This window comes from Salmo salar, chromosome ssa09, assembly GCF_905237065.1.
Source record: "Salmo salar chromosome ssa09, Ssal_v3.1, whole genome shotgun sequence".
Lineage (NCBI taxonomy): Eukaryota > Metazoa > Chordata > Actinopteri > Salmoniformes > Salmonidae > Salmo > Salmo salar.
Window position 1 is genome coordinate 50,139,728 of NC_059450.1, and position 19,341 is coordinate 50,159,068.

The 19,341-nt window shown below is 48.2% G+C and overlaps 1 protein-coding gene across 2 annotated transcripts in view; it reads right to left on the reverse strand.

Moving 5' to 3' along the window:
- Positions 1-10,677: 10,677 nt before the first annotated feature.
- LOC106611569 (probable carboxypeptidase X1) overlaps positions 10,678-19,341 on the reverse strand; it is a 34,020-nt gene continuing 25,356 nt past the window's right edge. For both annotated transcript variants that reach the window (XM_045723780.1, XM_045723781.1), the window contains 4 exons: positions 16,422-16,716; positions 16,182-16,321; positions 15,429-15,531; positions 10,678-12,551 (listed from right to left, as the gene is read on the reverse strand). In XM_045723780.1, the coding sequence (XP_045579736.1) occupies positions 12,211-12,551; positions 15,429-15,531; positions 16,182-16,321; positions 16,422-16,716 (879 nt within the window). In that variant the 3' untranslated portion in view covers positions 10,678-12,210. The remainder of the gene's footprint in view (positions 12,552-15,428; positions 15,532-16,181; positions 16,322-16,421; positions 16,717-19,341) is intronic.

Genomic DNA, 19,341 nt, shown 5'->3' on the forward strand with positions numbered 1-19,341 from the left:
ACCCAGAGGGTGTCTAGGTGGTGCTGGTACAGGATGTAATACCCAGAGGGATGTCTCAAGTGGTGCTGGTACAGGATGTAATACCCAGAGGGTGTCTCTAGGTGGTGCTGGTACAGGATGTAATACCCAGAGGGTGTCTCTAGGTGGTGCTGGTACAGGATGTAATACCCAGAGGGTGTCTCAGGTGGTGCTGGTACAGGATGTAATACCCAGAGGGTGTCTCAGGTGGTGCTGGTACAGGATGTAATAGCCAGAGGGTATCTCTAGGTGGTACTGGTACAGGATATAATACCCAGAGGATGTCTAGGTGGTGCTGGTACAGGATGTAATACCCAGAGGGTGTCTCTAGGTGGTGCTGGTACAGGATGTAATACCCAGAGGGTGTCTCTAGGTGGTGCTGGTACAGGATGTAATACCCAGAGGGTGTCTCTAGGTGGTGCTGGTACAGGATGTAATACCCAGAGGGTGTCTAGGTGGTGCTGGTACAGGATGTAATACCCAGAGGGTGTCTAGGTGGTGCTGGTACAGGATGTAATACCCAGAGGGTGTCTCTAGGTGGTGCTGGTACAGGATGTAATACCCAGAGGGTGTCTCTAGGTGGTGCTGGTACAGGATGTAATACCCAGAGGGTGTCTCTAGGTGGTGCTGGTACAGGATGTAATACCCAGAGGGTGTCTAGGGGGTGCTGGTACAGGATGTAATACCCAGAGGGTGTCTAGGTGGTGCTGGTACAGGATGTAATACCCAGAGGGTGTCTCTAGGTGGTGCTGGTACAGGATGTAATACCCAGAGGGTGTCTAGGTGGTGCTGGTACAGGATGTAATACCCAGAGGGTGTCTAGGTGGTGCTGGTACAGGATGTAATACCCAGAGGGTGTCTCTAGGTGGTGCTGGTACAGGATGTAATACCCAGAGGGTCTCTAGGTGGTGCTGGTACAGGATGTAATACCCAGAGGGTGTCTAGGTGGTGCTGGTACAGTATGTAATACCCAGAGGGTGTCTCTAGTTGGTGCTGGTACAGGATGTAATACCCAGAGGGTGTCTAGGTGGTGCTGGTACTGGATGTTGTACCCAGAGGGTGTCTCTAGGTGGTGCTGGTACAGGATGTAATACCCAGAGGGTGTCTAGGTGGTGGTGGTACAGGATGTAATACCCAGACGATGTCTAAGTGGTGCGGGTACAGGATGTAATACCCAGAGGGTGTCTCTAGGTGGTGCTGGTACAGGATGTAATACCCAGAGGGTGTCTAGGTGGTGCTGGTACAGGATGTAATACCCAGAAGGTGTCTCTAGGTGGTGCTGGTACTGGATGTAATACCCAGAGTGTGTCTAGGTGGTGCTGGTACAGGATGTAATACCCAGAGGGTGTCTCTAGGTGGTGCTGGTACAGGATGTAATACCCAGAGGGTGTCTCTAGGTGGTGCTGGTACAGGATGTTATACCCAGAGGGTGTCTCTAGGTGGTGCTGGTACAGGATGTAATACCCAGAGGGTGTCTAGGTGGTGCTGGTACAGGATGTAATACCCAGAGGGTGTCTAGGTGGTGCTGGTACAGGATGTAATACCCAGAGGGTGTCTCTAGGTGGTGCTGGTACAGGATGTAATACCCAGAGGGTGTCTCTAGGTGGTGCTGGTACAGGATGTAATACCCAGAGGGTGTCTCAGGTGGTGCTGGTACAGGATGTAATACCCAGAGGGTGTCTCTAGGTGGTGCTGGTACAGGATGTAATACCCAGAGGGTGTCTAGGTGGTGCTGGTACAGGATGTAATACCCAGAGGGTGTCTAGGTGGTGCTGGTACAGGATGTAATACCCAGAGGGTGTCTAGGTGGTGCTGGTACAGGATGTAATACCCAGAGGGTGTCTCTAGGTGGTGCTGGTACAGGATGTAATACCCAGAGGGTCTCTAGGTGGTGCTGGTACAGGATGTAATACCCAGAGGGTGTCTCTAGGTGGTGCTGGTACAGGATGTAATACCCAGAGGGTGTCTAGGTGGTGCTGGTACAGGATGTAATACCCAGAGGGTGTCTCTAGGTGGTGCTGGTACAGGATGTAATACCCAGAGGGTGTCTCTAGGTGGTGCTGGTACAGGATGTAATACCCAGAGGGTGTCTCTAGGTGGTGCTGGTACAGGATGTAATACCCAGAGGGTGTCTCTAGTTGGTGCTGGTACAGGATGTAATACCCAGAGGGTGTCTAGGTGGTGCTGGTACAGGATGTAATACCCAGAGGGTGTCTCTAGGTGGTGCTGGTACAGGATGTAATACCCAGAGGGTGTCTCTAGGTGGTGCTGGTACAGGATGTAATACCCAGAGGGTGTCTCTAGGTGGTGCTGGTACAGGATGTAATACCCAGAGGGTGTCTCTAGGTGGTGCTGGTACAGGATGTAATACCCAGAGGGTGTCTCTAGGTGGTGCTGGTACAGGATGTAATACCCAGAGGGTGTCTAGGTGGTGCTGGTACAGGATGTAATACCCAGAGGGTGTCTCTAGGTGGTGCTGGTACAGGATGTAATACCCAGAGGGTGTCTCTAGGTGGTGCTGGTACAGGATGTAATACCCAGAGGGATGTCTCTAGGTGGTGCTGGTACAGGATGTAATACCCAGAGGGTGTCTCTAGGTGGTGCTGGTACAGGATGTAATACCCAGAGGGTGTCTAGGTGGTGCTGGTACAGGATGTAATACCCAGAGGGTGTCTTAGGTGGTGCTGGTACAGGATGTAATACCCAGAGGGTGTCTAGGTGGTGCTGGTACAGGATGTAATACCCAGAGGGTGTCTAGGTGGTGCTGGTACAGGATGTAATACCCAGAGGGTGTCTCTAGGTGGTGCTGGTACAGGATGTAATACCCAGAGGGTGTCTAGGTGGTGCTGGTACAGGATGTAATACCCAGAGGGTGTCTCTAGGTGGTGCTGGTACAGGATGTAATACCCAGAGGGTGTCTCTAGGTGGTGCTGGTACAGGATGTAATACCCAGAGGGTGTCTCTAGGTGGTGCTGGTACAGGATGTAATACCCAGAGGGTGTCTAGGTGGTGCTGGTACAGGATGTAATACCCAGAGGGTGTCTCTAGGTGGTGCTGGTACAGGATGTAATACCCAGAGGGTGTCTAGGTGGTGCTGGTACAGGATGTAATACCCAGAGGGTGTCTCTAGGTGGTGCTGGTACAGGATGTAATACCCAGAGGGTGTCTCTAGGTGGTGCTGGTACAGGATGTAATACCCAGAGGGTGTCTCTAGGTGGTGCTGGTACAGGATGTAATACCCAGAGGGTGTCTCTAGGTGGTGCTGGTACAGGATGTAATACCCAGAGGGTGTCTAGGTGGTGCTGGTACAGGATGTAATACCCAGAGGGTGTCTCTAGGTGGTGCTGGTACAGGATGTAATACCCAGAGGGTGTCTAGGTGGTGCTGGTACAGGATGTAATACCCAGAGGGTGTCTCTAGGTGGTGCTGGTACAGGATGTAATACCCAGAGGGTGTCTAGGTGGTGCTGGTACAGGATGTAATACCCAGAGGGTGTCTCTAGGTGGTGCTGGTACAGGATGTAATACCCAGAGGGTGTCTCTAGGTGGTGCTGGTACAGGATGTAATACCCAGAGGGTGTCTCTAGGTGGTGCTGGTACAGGATGTAATACCCAGAGGGTCTCTAGGTGGTGCTGGTACAGGATGTAATACCCAGAGGGTGTCTCTAGGTGGTGCTGGTACAGGATGTAATACCCAGAGGGTGTCTCTAGGTGGTGCTGGTACAGGATGTAATACCCAGAGGGTGTCTAGGTGGTGCTGGTACTGGATGTTGTACCCAGAGGGTGTCTCTAGGTGGTGCTGGTAAAGGATGTAATACCCAGAGGGTGTCTTAGGTGGTGCTGGTACAGGATGTAATACCCAGAGGGATGTCTAGGTGGTGCTGGTACAGGATGTAATAGCCCAGAGGGTGTCTCTAGGTGGTGCTGGTACAGGATGTAATACCCAGAGGGTGTCTCAGGTGGTGCTGGTACAGGATGTAATACCCAGAGGGTGTCTCTAGGTGGTGCTGGTACTGGATGTAATACCCAGAGGGTGTCTCTAGGTGGTGCTGGTACAGGATGTAATACCCAGAGGGTGTCTCTAGGTGGTGCTGGTACAGGATGTAATACCCAGAGGGTGTCTTAGGTGGTGCTGGTACAGGATGTAATACCCAGAGGGTGTCTCTAGGTGGTGCTGGTACAGGATGTAATACCCAGAGGGTGTCTCTAGGTGGTGCTGGTACAGGATGTAATACCCAGAGGGTGTCTCAGGTGGTGCTGGTACAGGATGTAATACCCAGAGGGTGTCTCTAGGTGGTGCTGGTACAGGATGTAATACCCAGAGGGTGTCTCTAGGTGGTGCTGGTACAGGATGTAATACCCAGAGGGTGTCTCTAGGTGGTGCTGGTACAGGATGTAATACCCAGAGGGTGTCTCTAGGTGGTGCTGGTACAGGATGTAATACCCAGAGGGTGTCTCAGGTGGTGCTGGTACAGGATGTAATACCCAGAGGGTGTCTCTAGGTGGTGCTGGTACAGGATGTAATACCCAGAGGGTGTCTCTAGGTGGTGCTGGTACAGGATGTAATACCCAGAGGGTGTCTCTAGGTGGTGCTGGTACAGGATGTAATACCCAGAGGGTGTCTCTAGGTGGTGCTGGTACAGGATGTAATACCCAGAGGGTGTCTAGGTGGTGCTGGTACAGGATGTAATACCCAGAGGGTGTCTCTAGGTGGTGCTGGTACAGGATGTAATACCCAGAGGGTGTCTCTAGGTGGTGCTGGTACAGGATGTAATACCCAGAGGGTGTCTCTAGGTGGTGCTGGTACAGGATGTAATACCCAGAGGGTGTCTCTAGGTGGTGCTGGTACAGGATGTAATACCCAGAGGGTGTCTAGGTGGTGCTGGTACAGGATGTAATACCCAGAGGGTGTCTCTAGGTGGTGCTGGTACAGGATGTAATACCCAGAGGGTGTCTAGGTGGTGCTGGTACAGGATGTAATACCCAGAGGGTGTCTCTAGGTGGTGCTGGTACAGGATGTAATACCCAGAGGGTGTCTCTAGGTGGTGCTGGTACAGGATGTAATACCCAGAGGGTGTCTCTAGGTGGTGCTGGTACAGGATGTAATAGTCAGAGGGTATCTCTAGGTGGTACTGGTACAGGATATAATACCCAGAGGATGTCTAGGTGGTGCTGGTACAGGATGTAATACCCAGAGGGTGTCTAGGTGGTGCTGGTACAGGATGTAATACCCAGAGTATGTCTCTAGTTGGTGCTGGTACAGGATGTAATACCCAGAGGGTGTCTAGGTGGTGCTGGTACAGGATGTAATACCCAGAGGGTGTCTCTAGGTGGTGCTGGTACAGGATGTAATACCCAGAGGGTGTCTCTAGGTGGTGCTGGTACAGGATGTAATACCCAGAGGGTGTCTAGGTGGTGCTGGTACAGGATGTAATACCCAGAGGGTGTCTCTAGGTGGTGCTGGTACAGGATGTAATACCCAGAGGGTGTCTCTAGGTGGTGCTGGTACAGGATGTAATACCCAGAGGGTGTCTCTAGGTGGTGCTGGTACAGGATGTAATACCCAGAGGGTGTCTCTAGGTGGTGCTGGTACAGGATGTAATACCCAGAGGGTGTCTAGGTGGTGCTGGTACAGGATGTAATACCCAGAGGGTGTCTCTAGGTGGTGCTGGTACAGGATGTAATACCCAGAGGGTGTCTAGGTGGTGCTGGTACAGGATGTAATACCCAGAGGGTGTCTCTAGGTGGTGCTGGTACAGGATGTAATACCCAGAGGGTGTCTCTAGGTGGTGCTGGTACAGGATGTAATACCCAGAGGGTGTCTCTAGGTGGTGCTGGTACAGGATGTAATACCCAGAGGGTGTCTCTAGGTGGTGCTGGTACAGGATGTAATACCCAGAGGGTGTCTCTAGGTGGTGCTGGTACAGGATGTAATACCCAGAGGGTGTCTCTAGGTGGTGCTGGTACAGGATGTAATACCCAGAGGGTGTCTAGGTGGTGCTGGTACAGGATGTAATACCCAGAGGGTGTCTCTAGGTGGTGCTGGTACAGGATGTAATACCCAGAGGGTGTCTCTAGGTGGTGCTGGTACAGGATGTAATACCCAGAGGGTGTCTCTAGGTGGTGCTGGTACAGGATGTAATACCCAGAGGGTTTCTCTAGGTGGTGCTGGTACAGGATGTAATACCCAGAGGGTGTCTCTAGGTGGTGCTGGTACAGGATGTAATACCCAGAGGGTGTCTCTAGGTGGTGCTGGTACAGGATGTAATACCCAGAGGGTGTCTAGGTGGTGCTGGTACAGGATGTAATACCCAGAGGGTGTCTCTAGGTGGTGCTGGTACAGGATGTAATACCCAGAGGGTGTCTCTAGGTGGTGCTGGTACAGGATGTAATACCCAGAGGGTGTCTAAGGTGGTGCTGGTACAGGATGTAATACCCAGAGGGTGTCTCTAGGTGGTGCTGGTACAGGATGTAATACCCAGAGGGTGTCTCTAGGTGGTGCTGGTACAGGATGTAATACCCAGAGGGTGTCTCTAGGTGGTGCTGGTACAGGATGTAATACCCAGAGGGTGTCTCTAGGTGGTGCTGGTACAGGATGTAATACCCAGAGGGTGTCTAGGTGGTGCTGGTACAGGATGTAATACCCAGAGGGTGTCTCTAGGTGGTGCTGGTACAGGATGTAATACCCAGAGGGTGTCTCTAGGTGGTGCTGGTACAGGATGTAATACCCAGAGGGTGTCTCTAGGTGGTGCTGGTACAGGATGTAATACCCAGAGGGTGTCTCTAGGTGGTGCTGGTACAGGATGTAATACCCAGAGGGTGTCTAGGTGGTGCTGGTACAGGATGTAATACCCAGAGGGTGTCTAGGTGGTGCTGGTACAGGATGTAATACCCAGAGGGTGTCTCTAGGTGGTGCTGGTACAGGATGTAATACCCAGAGGGTGTCTCTAGGTGGTGCTGGTACAGGATGTAATACCCAGAGGGTGTCTCTAGGTGGTGCTGGTACAGGATGTAATACCCAGAGGGTGTCTCTAGGTGGTGCTGGTACAGGATGTAATACCCAGAGGGTGTCTCTAGGTGGTGCTGGTACAGGATGTAATACCCAGAGGGTGTCTAGGTGGTGCTGGTACAGGATGTAATACCCAGAGGGTGTCTCTAGGTGGTGCTGGTACAGGATGTAATACCCAGAGGGTGTCTCTAGGTGGTGCTGGTACAGGATGTAATACCCAGAGGGTGTCTCTAGGTGGTGCTGGTACAGGATGTAATACCCAGAGGGTGTCTCTAGGTGGTGCTGGTACAGGATGTAATACCCAGAGGGTGTCTCTAGGTGGTGCTGGTACAGGATGTAATACCCAGAGGGTGTCTCTAGGTGGTGCTGGTACAGGATGTAATACCCAGAGGGTGTCTCTAGGTGGTGCTGGTACAGGATGTAATACCCAGAGGGTGTCTCTAGGTGGTGCTGGTACAGGATGTAATACCCAGAGGGTGTCTAGGTGGTGCTGGTACAGGATGTAATACCCAGAGGGTGTCTCTAGGTGGTGCTGGTACAGGATGTAATACCCAGAGGGTGTCTCTAGGTGGTGCTGGTACAGGATGTAATACCCAGAGGGTGTCTCTAGGTGGTGCTGGTACAGGATGTAATACCCAGAGGGTGTCTCTAGGTGGTGCTGGTACAGGATGTAATACCCAGAGGGTGTCTCTAGGTGGTGCTGGTACAGGATGTAATACCCAGAGGGTGTCTCTAGGTGGTGCTGGTACAGGATGTAATACCCAGAGGGTGTCTCTAGGTGGTGCTGGTACAGGATGTAATACCCAGAGGGTGTCTCTAGGTGGTGCTGGTACAGGATGTAATACCCAGAGGGTGTCTCTAGGTGGTGCTGGTACAGGATGTAATACCCAGAGGGTGTCTTAGGTGGTGCTGGTACAGGATGTAATACCCAGAGGGTGTCTAGGTGGTGCTGGTACAGGATGTAATACCCAGAGGGTGTCTCTAGGTGGTGCTGGTACAGGATGTAATACCCAGAGGGTGTCTCTAGGTGGTGCTGGTACAGGATGTAATACCCAGAGGGTGTCTAGGTGGTGCTGGTACAGGATGTAATACCCAGAGGGTGTCTCTAGGTGGTGCTGGTACAGGATGTAATACCCAGAGGGTGTCTCTAGGTGGTGCTGGTACAGGATGTAATACCCAGAGGGTGTCTCTAGGTGGTGCTGGTACAGGATGTAATACCCAGAGGGTGTCTCTAGGTGGTGCTGGTACAGGATGTAATACCCAGAGGGTGTCTCTAGGTGGTGCTGGTACAGGATGTTATACCCAGAGGGTGTCTCTAGGTGGTGCTGGTACAGGATGTAATACCCAGAGGGTGTCTCTAGGTGGTGCTGGTACAGGATGTAATACCCAGAGGGTGTCTTAGGTGGTGCTGGTACAGGATGTAATACCCAGAGGGTGTCTCTAGGTGGTGCTGGTACAGGATGTAATACCCAGAGGGTGTCTCTAGGTGGTGCTGGTACAGGATGTAATACCCAGAGGGTGTCTCTAGGTGGTGCTGGTACAGGATGTAATACCCAGAGGGTGTCTAGGTGGTGCTGGTACAGGATGTAATACCCAGAGGGTGTCTCTAGGTGGTGCTGGTACAGGATGTAATACCCAGAGGGTGTCTCTAGGTGGTGCTGGTACAGGATGTAATACCCAGAGGGTCTCTAGGTGGTGCTGGTACAGGATGTAATACCCAGAGGGTTCTCTAGGTGGTGCTGGTACAGGATGTAATACCCAGAGGGTGTCTCTAGGTGGTGCTGGTACAGGATGTAATACCCAGAGGGTGTCTCTAGGTGGTGCTGGTACAGGATGTAATACCCAGAGGGTGTCTCTAGGTGGTGCTGGTACAGGATGTAATACCCAGAGGGTGTCTCTAGGTGGTGCTGGTACAGGATGTAATACCCAGAGGGTGTCTCTAGGTGGTGCTGGTACAGGATGTAATACCCAGAGGATGTCTCTAGGTGGTGCTGGTACAGGATGTAATACCCAGAGGGTGTCTAGGTGGTGCTGGTACAGGATGTAATACCCAGAGGGTGTCTCGAGGTGGTGCTGGTACAGGATGTAATACCCAGAGGGTGTCTCTAGGTGGTGCTGGTACAGGATGTAATACCCAGAGGATGTCTAGGTGGTGCTGGTACAGGATGTAATACCCAGAGGATGTCTCAGGTGGTGCTGGTACAGGATGTAATACCCAGAGGGTGTCTCTAGGTGGTGCTGGTACAGGATGTAATACCCAGAGGGTGTCTAGGTGGTGCTGGTACAGGATGTAATACCCAGAGGGTCTCTAGGTGGTGCTGGTACAGGATGTAATACCCAGAGGGTGTCTAGGTGGTGCTGGTACAGGATGTAATACCCAGAGGGTGTCTCTAGGTGGTGCTGGTACAGGATGTAATACCCAGAGGGTGTCTAAGTGGTGCTGGTACAGGATGTAATACCCAGTGGATGTCTAAGTGGTGCTGGTACAAGATGTAATACCCAGAGGGTGTCTCTAGGTGGTGCTGGTACAGGATGTAATACCCAGAGGGTGTCTCTAGGTGGTGCTGGTACAGGATGTAATACCCAGAGGGTGTCTCTAGGTGGTGCTGGTACAGGATGTAATACCCAAAGGGTGTCTAGGTGGTGCTGGTACAGCATGTAATACTCAGAGGGTGTCTCTAGTTGGTGCTGGTACAGGATGTAATACCCAGAGGGTGTCTAGGTGGTACTGGTACAGGATGTAATACCCAGAAGGTGTCTCTAGGTGGTGCTGGTACAGGATGTAATACCCAGAGGCTTTCTCTAGGTGGTGCTGGTACAGGATGTAATACCAAGAGGGTGTCTCTAGGTGGTGCTGATACAGGATGTAATACCCAGAGGGTGTCTAGGTGGTGCTGGTACAGGATGTAATACCTAGAGGGTGTCTCTAGGTGGTGCTGGAATACAAATCTCTTTCAGTTTTGATTCTTCTGCTAATGTATTTTAAATCAAATGTCCCACTATATCAGCATTTGAGTTCAATCACATTCACTCCACACGATCATATTAGTTAGGGGAATGATACCTTCTCCTTCAGGGGTATCAGAAGGGGAATGATACCTTGTCCTTCAGGGGTATCAGAAGGGGAATGATACCTTGTCCTTCAGGGGTATCAGAAGGGGAATGATACCTTGTCCTTCAGGGGTATCAGAAGGGGAATGATACCTTCTCCTTCAGGGGTATCAGAAGGGGAATGATACCTTCTCCTTCAGGGGTATCAGAAGGGGAATGATACCTTCTCCTTCAGGGGTATCAGAAGGGGAATGATACCTTGTCCTTCAGGGGTATCAGGAGCTTGACATGAATTGAACAATCTGTTTTGTACACAATGTTCTTCTCTGGAGTTCAGAGTCCACCTGCCCTCCTTTTTACCTTGTTTTTTTTTAATCCTCTATGTTTGTCTTTCACGTGTGTGTGTGTGTGTGTGTGTGTGTGTGTGTGTGTGTGTGTGTGTGTGTGTGTGTGTGTGTGTGTGTGTGTGTGTGTGTGTGTGTACAAATATACTAACCTAACCTCAGACTGACAGCAGGACCTACGCAGCAAAAAGAGGAAACGACAAATGTTTTCATCACAGGTCTCGTGGGTTCTGAACAAGTACATACTTGACCCAACTCTTTCTACACAAATTGTCCTTTAATGAAATAGTGAAAAACACACACAGATATACAACGTTATAAAACTAAACCGTATCAGGCCAGCTGATACTGTCATGGCCTCCCCTCGTCATCATTAAAAGGTCTCTTCTATATTCTTGATAGTTACTGTAACAACAGCTGTACTAAAAGCCCGTGCAACAGTGGCAACGATAAACTGAACTGAATATTGGTCCCAAATCTATTTGTGCCGTCTTGCGTCTTAATGAAAACTGTGATGGAAACAGTACAATTTTATAAATGTCGACAGATAATTTGTTTCGTTCAACAATTTTTTTTTGTGTCGGGGGGAAAATTAAATTATGTGAGAAATGGTGTTGGAAACGGCTTTATGCGCCAAATATTGATATTAATAGCTATCAAACTGTATCAAAGTCAACTTGGGAGTCACGAGATGATATTGTCGTGTGGTCCTCTCACTACGACTCGGGGGAAACCATTTAGTTTATTAGGCTACAGATGAAATAAGTTACGATGAACTTCACAGGGTGGTGAAAGTGCACTGTGAGCTGGACGCTCCTTTTACAATACATATCCAGGGTCTTATTCTAGTGACATGAAGATCAATGCTTGACTGCCGAGTCGACAACTAAAAATATCTTCGCTCTGATCCGTAATAATCTGATCAGGTAGACTAGACTAGCCGCACTGTATCTGCGAGCTGTTGGCTAGAGAGCACGTTGTGCCAAGACCAAAAAAAGGGACACATTTTCTATTCAACGCAACAGTTTATTTTTTTGTGACAAAACTATCGATCTAGTTGAAAAATGCGATGGGAAAAAACATTTGAACTTTTGATTTTTAAATCGGTAACATGAAAACTTTACAATTTGTGCGCACTACGTCATCACGGACTGATGATTTATCCGCAACAAATACAGTTTGGTGGAAACACCCCTAGTGGGAAAATATGCAGATTTTCTTTATGCATATTTAAAAAAAAATATTTGCATGAAAATCTGTCGCCAATTGGATGGAAACCTAGCTACTGTTGACCACTTTCCCAACAAACTAAACAACTAGTTAGAAGGTATGAAATATTCCTACTAATGTAAAGATACGGCTGTATCAACTACACTATCTCTCCACCTTTTAACTACAAACAACTGACATGTTTGACCACTGTCCCAACAAGCTAGTTAGAGCACATTAAATCTCCCTCTACTTCTCTGCTATTCAAATCTGATAATTACAACATTCACTGGGAATACAGACTTGCGTTGAAGCCTCTGTGTCTTGTTTCAAATCGACTACATTGCAGTCGGATTTACAAATCACCTTCCTAAAAAAAAATTACTTCTCATTGACATTTGTATTTCAGTCTGTCTGTAGTCGCCGACTACAATATAGTACATCTCAAACACCCCGGTCGTTTCAAAGCCTCAAGTCGAGTCCCAAATGGCACCCTATTCCCTTTATAGTGCACTTTCTTTTAACCAGAGCCATGTTGGGGAATAGGGTGTCATTAGAGGCGCAGTCTGTCCCCTGTCTCTCAGGCCAGGGGTGTGAGAGGGCGTGGTGCTCTAGCGGACCGTGTTCCCCTGGCCTTTCGGCTGCGTTCCCTCCGCTGGTTGATGGCCTTGGTGGAGACTCTTAGTTTCCGGAGCCTCATTGCTCTCAGCTTCAGTTGCAGATCCTGGGGTAACCTCCCCCCTTTAGCTAGGATCTCGTTCATCCTCTGTCGTGGCGTCTTGATCAAGATGAAGTCACAGATGGTGGGTCGCGCTTCGGTCCCGACGCTGCACCGCCTCATGGAGGGAAAGTATCCCTCCGCCCACACCGTCACTTTGTATTCCCCGGGGTTCAACAGACGCCAGTAGTCTCCATCAGCCGCTAAGGAGATACACAGGAGAGTCTCATGATCATTCATTAAAAAAAAATCAGAAAAGTATTTTATCAATAATACTACAATTAAGGGAATGGGACCTAGTTTGATGCAATGACAAAGACACTAATGTTTACAGTAGAATACAATAAATGATGCAAGCTTGAAACTGAAGAGATGTAATGTAATGGTGTAACAAAGACAGTAGAGTGTCAGTTTTAAAGATACTGTTGCATCTTGGGAGTAGAATAAAATAAATGGAAGCCAGGTGAAAAATTAAATGAAGTTACAAGAGAGAGCACGGATTGGGTTTGGGTGGTATATCGTGTATATACACCTTATACCGGGGTATTTGATGTAATAACGGCTCTGGAGATGATGGCTGCCGTTTTACGGGCTCCTAACTAATTGTGTTATCGCGTGTGGGTTTTTTTTCGCATTGTTTGTGACTTATTTTGTACATAATGTTTCTGTCACAGTCTCTTATGACCCGAAAAGAGCTTTTGGATATCAGGACAGCGATTAATCACCTCGTACTGGAAGAAGATTTTTTTCTTTTACGAGTCGGACGCAAAGGATTTACTTCAGACACCAGACAAGGCCCATCTCTTCTTCATTCGCATGAAGAAGAGACGGATATATAGGGGTTGTAGGTCGGGGTGCCTTGTAAGAATCCGACGGCGAGTGGATAACCCTCCTCTACCATTAGTCCTATTAGCCAACGTGCAATCATTGGATAACAACATGGATGAGCGCCGATCAAGACTATCCTACCAACGGGATATTAAAAACTGTAATATCTTATGTTCCAGTCGAGTTCGAGTCGTGGCTGAACGACGACGTGGATAACGTACAGCTGGCTGGGTTTTAGTTCCATCGTCAAGATAGAACAGCTGCCTCCGGTAAGACAAGGGGTGGAGGTCTGTGTCTATTTGTCAATAACAGCTGGTGCACGAAATCTAATATTATTGAAGTGTCAAGGTTTTCCTCACCTGAGGTAGAGTATCTCATGATAAGCTGTAGACCACATTATTCACCAAGAGAGTTCTCATCTATATTATTCGTAGCCGTCTATTTCCCATCATAAACTGATGCTGGTACTAAGACCACACACAATGAGCTGTATACGGCCATAGGCAAACAAGAAAATGCTCATCCAGAGGTGGCGCTCCTAGTGGCCGGGGACTTTAATGCAGGGAAACTTAAATCCCTTTTTACCTCATTTCTACCAGCATGTCACATGTGCAACCAAAGGAAGAAAAAAAACTCTAGACCACCTTTACTCCACACACAGAGATGCATACAAAGCTCTCCCTCACCCTCCATTTGGCAAATCTGACCATAATTCTATCCTCATGATTCCTGCTTACAAGCAAAAACTAAAGCAGGAAGTACCAATGACTCGCTCAATACGGAAGTGGTCAGATGACACAGATGCTAAGCTACAGGACTGTTTTGCTGCACAGACTGGAATATGTTCCGGGATTCCTCCGATAGCATCGAGGAGTACACCACATCAGTCACTGGCTTCATCAATAAGTGCATCGAGGATGTCATCTCTACAGTGACTGTACGTACAAATTCACCAAGTGTAGACCTTACAGTGAAACGCTTACTTACAAGCCCTTAACATTTAGTTTATTTAGTAAATACTTTCTTAACACTTATTTTTTTCTTAAAATTGCATTGTTGGTTAATTAATAAGGGCTTGTAAGTAAGCATTTCACTGTTGTATTCGGCACATGTGACAAATAAAATTTGATTTCATTTGATTTGGAAAAGGCCACAGGATGGTTTTTCAATACTGTCAACTATTTCTTTGATATTTTTCCAATACATTTTTGAATATTTGTAGCTACTTTTTAAGTACCTGCAGTCAACTTCTGCAATATGTTTACCGTAGTTCCCCAGAACAGTTGAGCCAGTCTAATTATTTAACATGAAGTTTACCGTAGTTCTCCAGAACAGTTGAGCCAGACTCATTATTTAACATGAAGTTTACCATAGTTCCCCAGAACAGTTGAGCCAGTCTAATTATTTAACATGAAGTTTACCGTAGTTCCCCAGAACAGTTGAGCCAGACACATTATTTAACATGAAGTTTACCGTAGTTCCCCAGAACAGTTGAGCCAGACACATTATTTAACATGAAGTTTACCGTAGTTCCCCAGAACAGTTGAGCCAGACACATTATTTAACATGAAGTTTACCGTAGTTCCCCAGAACTGTTGAGCCAGTCTAATTATTTTACATGAAGTTATCAGATATCTTATAATGGCTTTCTGCCAGTCGTCAGAGAGCTCTGGATGAGTTCTGTACAGTTGTCATTTTTTCCTTGTGCTTCCTGTTAGCGTTTTTTTTCTCCTCCGTTCTTTTCCCCTCTGCTCCGTGTACACATGCTGCTCTTCCATCAGAAAAGCATCACAACTTTCTTAATTTGCACAATTTCTCTCATTTACTTTCCCTTGTAAATGTCCACACTCACCAAAAATGACATTCGGTAGCTACTAACTATGCTTGTATAACTTTATGAGCAGGATTTGCTTGTCTTTGCAATTTGTTTATGTTCGTTTTCGCTTGTTAGCATTTAGCTAACAGCGTCTGAGATTTCGCTATAGATTGTGCAAATTTTGTTAGCATTCTGGTAATAGAGGCCAAATGGGATTTTTCTTGCGTTTTCTAGCGCCCCGTTGTGTGCTACACCGGTAACACCGTAAATCCCTAGCATGGAGAATTGTGTCTGCTACTACAAGCAGTTAGAAATTGTCACTGGTAGGAATTTGACATACAAGCAGTGCGAGGTAAACTGAAAAAATTGCTGATTTCTTTTCTTTTTCTATGTAGTGTAGTGCATCATGTAAATCATTGTAGAATCCTGTGTCTACCTGATCGTATGTCATGGTCCAGGTCTTCCACTTTCACAATGGCGTCTGCAATGCCTTTCTTTGTCATCTTGTCTCTCACCACTCCCTTGATGCCTCTGTGAACCTGGTAGAGGGAAGGACAGAACATCAGAAACAGAGATGATCAGGGAAATATAAGAAACAGTAGATAATCAGGGAACATCAGAAACAGTAGATGATCAGGGAACATCAGAAACAGTAGATGATCAGGGAACATCAGAAACAGAGATGATCAGGGAACATCAGAAACAGAGATGATCAGGGGACATCAGAAACAGAGATAATCAGGGAACATCAGAAACAGAGATGATCAGGGGACATCAGAAACAGAGATAATCAGGGGACATCAGAAACAGAGATGATCAGGGAACATCAGAAACAGAGATGATCAGGGGACATCAGAAACAGAGATGATCAGGGGACATCAGAAACAGAGATGATCAGGGGACATCAGAAACAGAGATGATCAGGGGACATCAGAAACAGAGATGATCAGGGGACATCAGAAACAGAGATAATCAGGGAACATCAGAAACAGAGATAATCAGGGAACATCAGAAACAGAGATAATCAGGGAAATGTCTACAAATTGGAGAGCTGGTAAGAGAGAGCTGAGATATGCAGTAGGACAGTATTCTACAAGTGAAGTCTTTCCAATTGGGGCCATTTTCATTAGTTTGAATAACTCTAATACAGTATAACTTTGGTAAATAATCCATGACAAGAACAGTAGACCTGCTCCATGTAGACCAGCAGAGACTCCTTGTTGTTCTCCCACTCTGTAGGAAGCTCGCTGGCGTGAGGAAACTTATCGCACGACAGCTCCACCGTCACCTCGAAGCAGTTAGTGTGCATGTAGCTGAAGTCATTCATACCTGAGGGACAGAAATATGGTAATAAAACACATGGAAAAACAAATAGTCTTTGATAAGGGCCTGATTCTAATATATATATATATATAGGAGAAATACTGACTCCCAGGGACGGTGTGCCAGGCTCCTCCGTTAATGATGTTGTTGTGCTGTTGGAAGTCTTCAGAGTGGCAGATCCTCCTATCAGGGTTGGCCATGACCAGATTGGTGGAGGCGTAGACCATGGCCAGCCAGCGGAAGAAACTATCGTCAGCTGTAGGGGTGTTTTCCTGAGGGGCCCAGTCCCGGGTGCAGTCGAAGGGGTAGGTAACCACCAGTTCTCCCCCGTGGAGGTTGGCACTCAGGACGAAGGGGATGTCCTGCATCCAGCTGATGACCGCACGTGTCTCTGGGGTCACCTGGGACAGAAGAACATGTTACAAACACGTGTCTCTGGGGTCACCTGGGACAGAAGAACATGTCATTAACAGGTGTCTCTGGGGTCACCTGGGACAGAAGAACATGTCACTAACAGGTGCCTCTGGGGTCACCTGGGACAGAAGAACATGTCACTAACAGGTGTCTCTGGGGTCACCTGGGACAGAAGAACATGTCACTAACAGGTGCCTCTGGGGTCACCTGGGACAGAAGAACATGTCACTAACAGGTGTCTCTGGGGTCACCTGGGACAGAAGAACATGTCACTAACAGGTGTCTCTGGAGTCACCTGGGACAGAAGAAGCATTTTCTTTTTACGATCTAACTAGTTTTTTAAATTGTATTTCCTGATACTAAAAATCTCCTAGCATTATCAAACCTCATCACCTCGAACATCTACAACACCTACATTATTGTTTAATAACATATTTTATATACATTTATATATATATATAAACCTTTATTTAACTAGGCAAGTCAGTCAAGAACAAATTCTTATTTACAATGACATCCTAGGAACAGTGTGTTAACTGCCTTGTTCAGGGAAAGAACGACAGATTTTTACCTTGTCAACTCAGGGATTCGATCTAGCAACCTTTCGGTTAGTGACACAACGCTCTAATCGCTAGGCTACCCTGCCGCCCCGACAGTATTACATATGAACCGACAATGGCATAACAGAAGGAACAGTCTCAGTTAAACCACTGTTGTTGAGTCAATTTCCTCAGCTCTATCAGGTTGTCTCAAATGGCACAACTATTACCTACGTTGTGTACTACAGAGGCCCGCAGCCCACTAGGCTGTAGAGAGACGGAGGCCCACTAGGCTGTAGAGAGACGGAGGCCCACTAGGCTGTAGAGAGACGGAGGCCCACAGCCCACTAGGCTGTAGAGAGACGGAGGCCCGCAGCCCACTAGGCTGTAGAGAGACGGAGGCCCGCAGCCCACCAGGCTGTAGAGAGACGGAGGCCCGCAGCCCACCAGGCTGTAGAGAGACGGAGGCCCGCAGCCCACCAGGCTGTAGAGAGACGGAGGCCCGCAGCCCACCAGGCTGTAGAGAGACGGAGGCCCGCAGCCCACCAGGCTGTAGAGAGACGGAGGCCCGCAGCCCACCAGGCTGTAGAGAGACGGAGGCCCGCAGCCCACCAGGCTGTAGAGAGACGGAGGCCCGCAGCCCACCAGGCTGTAGAGAGACGGAGGCCCGCAGCCCACCAGGCTGTAGAGAGGCTGTAGAGAGACGGAGGCCCGCAGCCCACCAGGCTGTAGAGAGACGGAGGCCCGCAGCCCACTAGGCTGTAGAGAGACGGAGGCCCGCAGCCCACTAGGCTGTAGAGAGACGGAGGCCCGCAGCCCACTAGGCTGTAGAGAGACGGAGGCCCGCAGCCCACTAGGCTGTAGAGAGACGGAGGCCCACTAGGCTGTAGAGAGACGGAGGCCCACTAGGCTGTAGAGAGACGGAGGCCCACAGCCCACTAGGTATTCACCTGTTATTCACCTGGTATACACCTGCTATTCACCTGCTATTCACCTGTTATACACCTGGTATTCACCTGTTGTTCACCTGTTGTTCACCTGTTGCTCACCTGGTATACAGCTGGTATTCACCTGTTATACACTTGTTAAACACCTGGTATTGACCTGTTATACACCTGGTATTCACCTGTTATACGCCTGGTATTCACCTGTTATACACCTGGTATTCACCTGTTATTCACCTGCTATTCACCTGTTGTTCACCTGTTGCTCACCTGGTATACAGCTGGTATTCACCTGTTATACACTTGTTAAACACCTGGTTTTGAACTGTTATACACCTGGTATTCACCTGTTATACACCTGGTATTCACCTGTTATACACCTGGTATTCACCTGTTATACATCTGCTATTCACCTGGTATTCACCTGGTATTCACCTGTTATACACCTGGTATTCACCTGTTATACACCTGGTATTCACCTGTTATACACCTGGTATTCACCTGTTATACACCTGGTGTTCACCTGTTATACACCTGGTATTCACCTGTTGTCCACCTGTTATACACCCTGGTATTCACCTGTTGTTCACCTGTTGTTCACCTGTTGTTCACCTGTTGTCCACCTGTTATACACCTGGTAAACAGCTGCTATTCACCTGCTATTTGTTTGGGGTGGAGATCAAAAGGTGTGTCTACAGATACACTGTATTAATGGAGGTGTGGTGGAGGTGTGTCTACAGATACACTGTATTAATGGAGGCGTGTCTACAGATACACTGTATTAATGGAGGCGTGTCTACAGATACACTGTATTAATGGAGGCGTGTCTGCAGGTACACTGTATTAATGGAGGCGTGTCTACAGGTACACTGTATTAATGGAGGCGTGTCTACAGATACACTGTATTAATGGAGGTGTGGAGGAGGTGTGTCTACAGATACACTGTGTTAATGGAGGTGTGTCTACAGATACACTGTGTTAATGGAGGTGTGTCTACAGATACACTGTATTAATGGAGGCGTGTCTACAGATACACTGTATTAATGGAGGCGTGTCTACAGATACACTGTATTAACGGCGGTGTGTCTACAGATACACTGTATTAATGGAGGTGTGGTGGAGGTGTGTC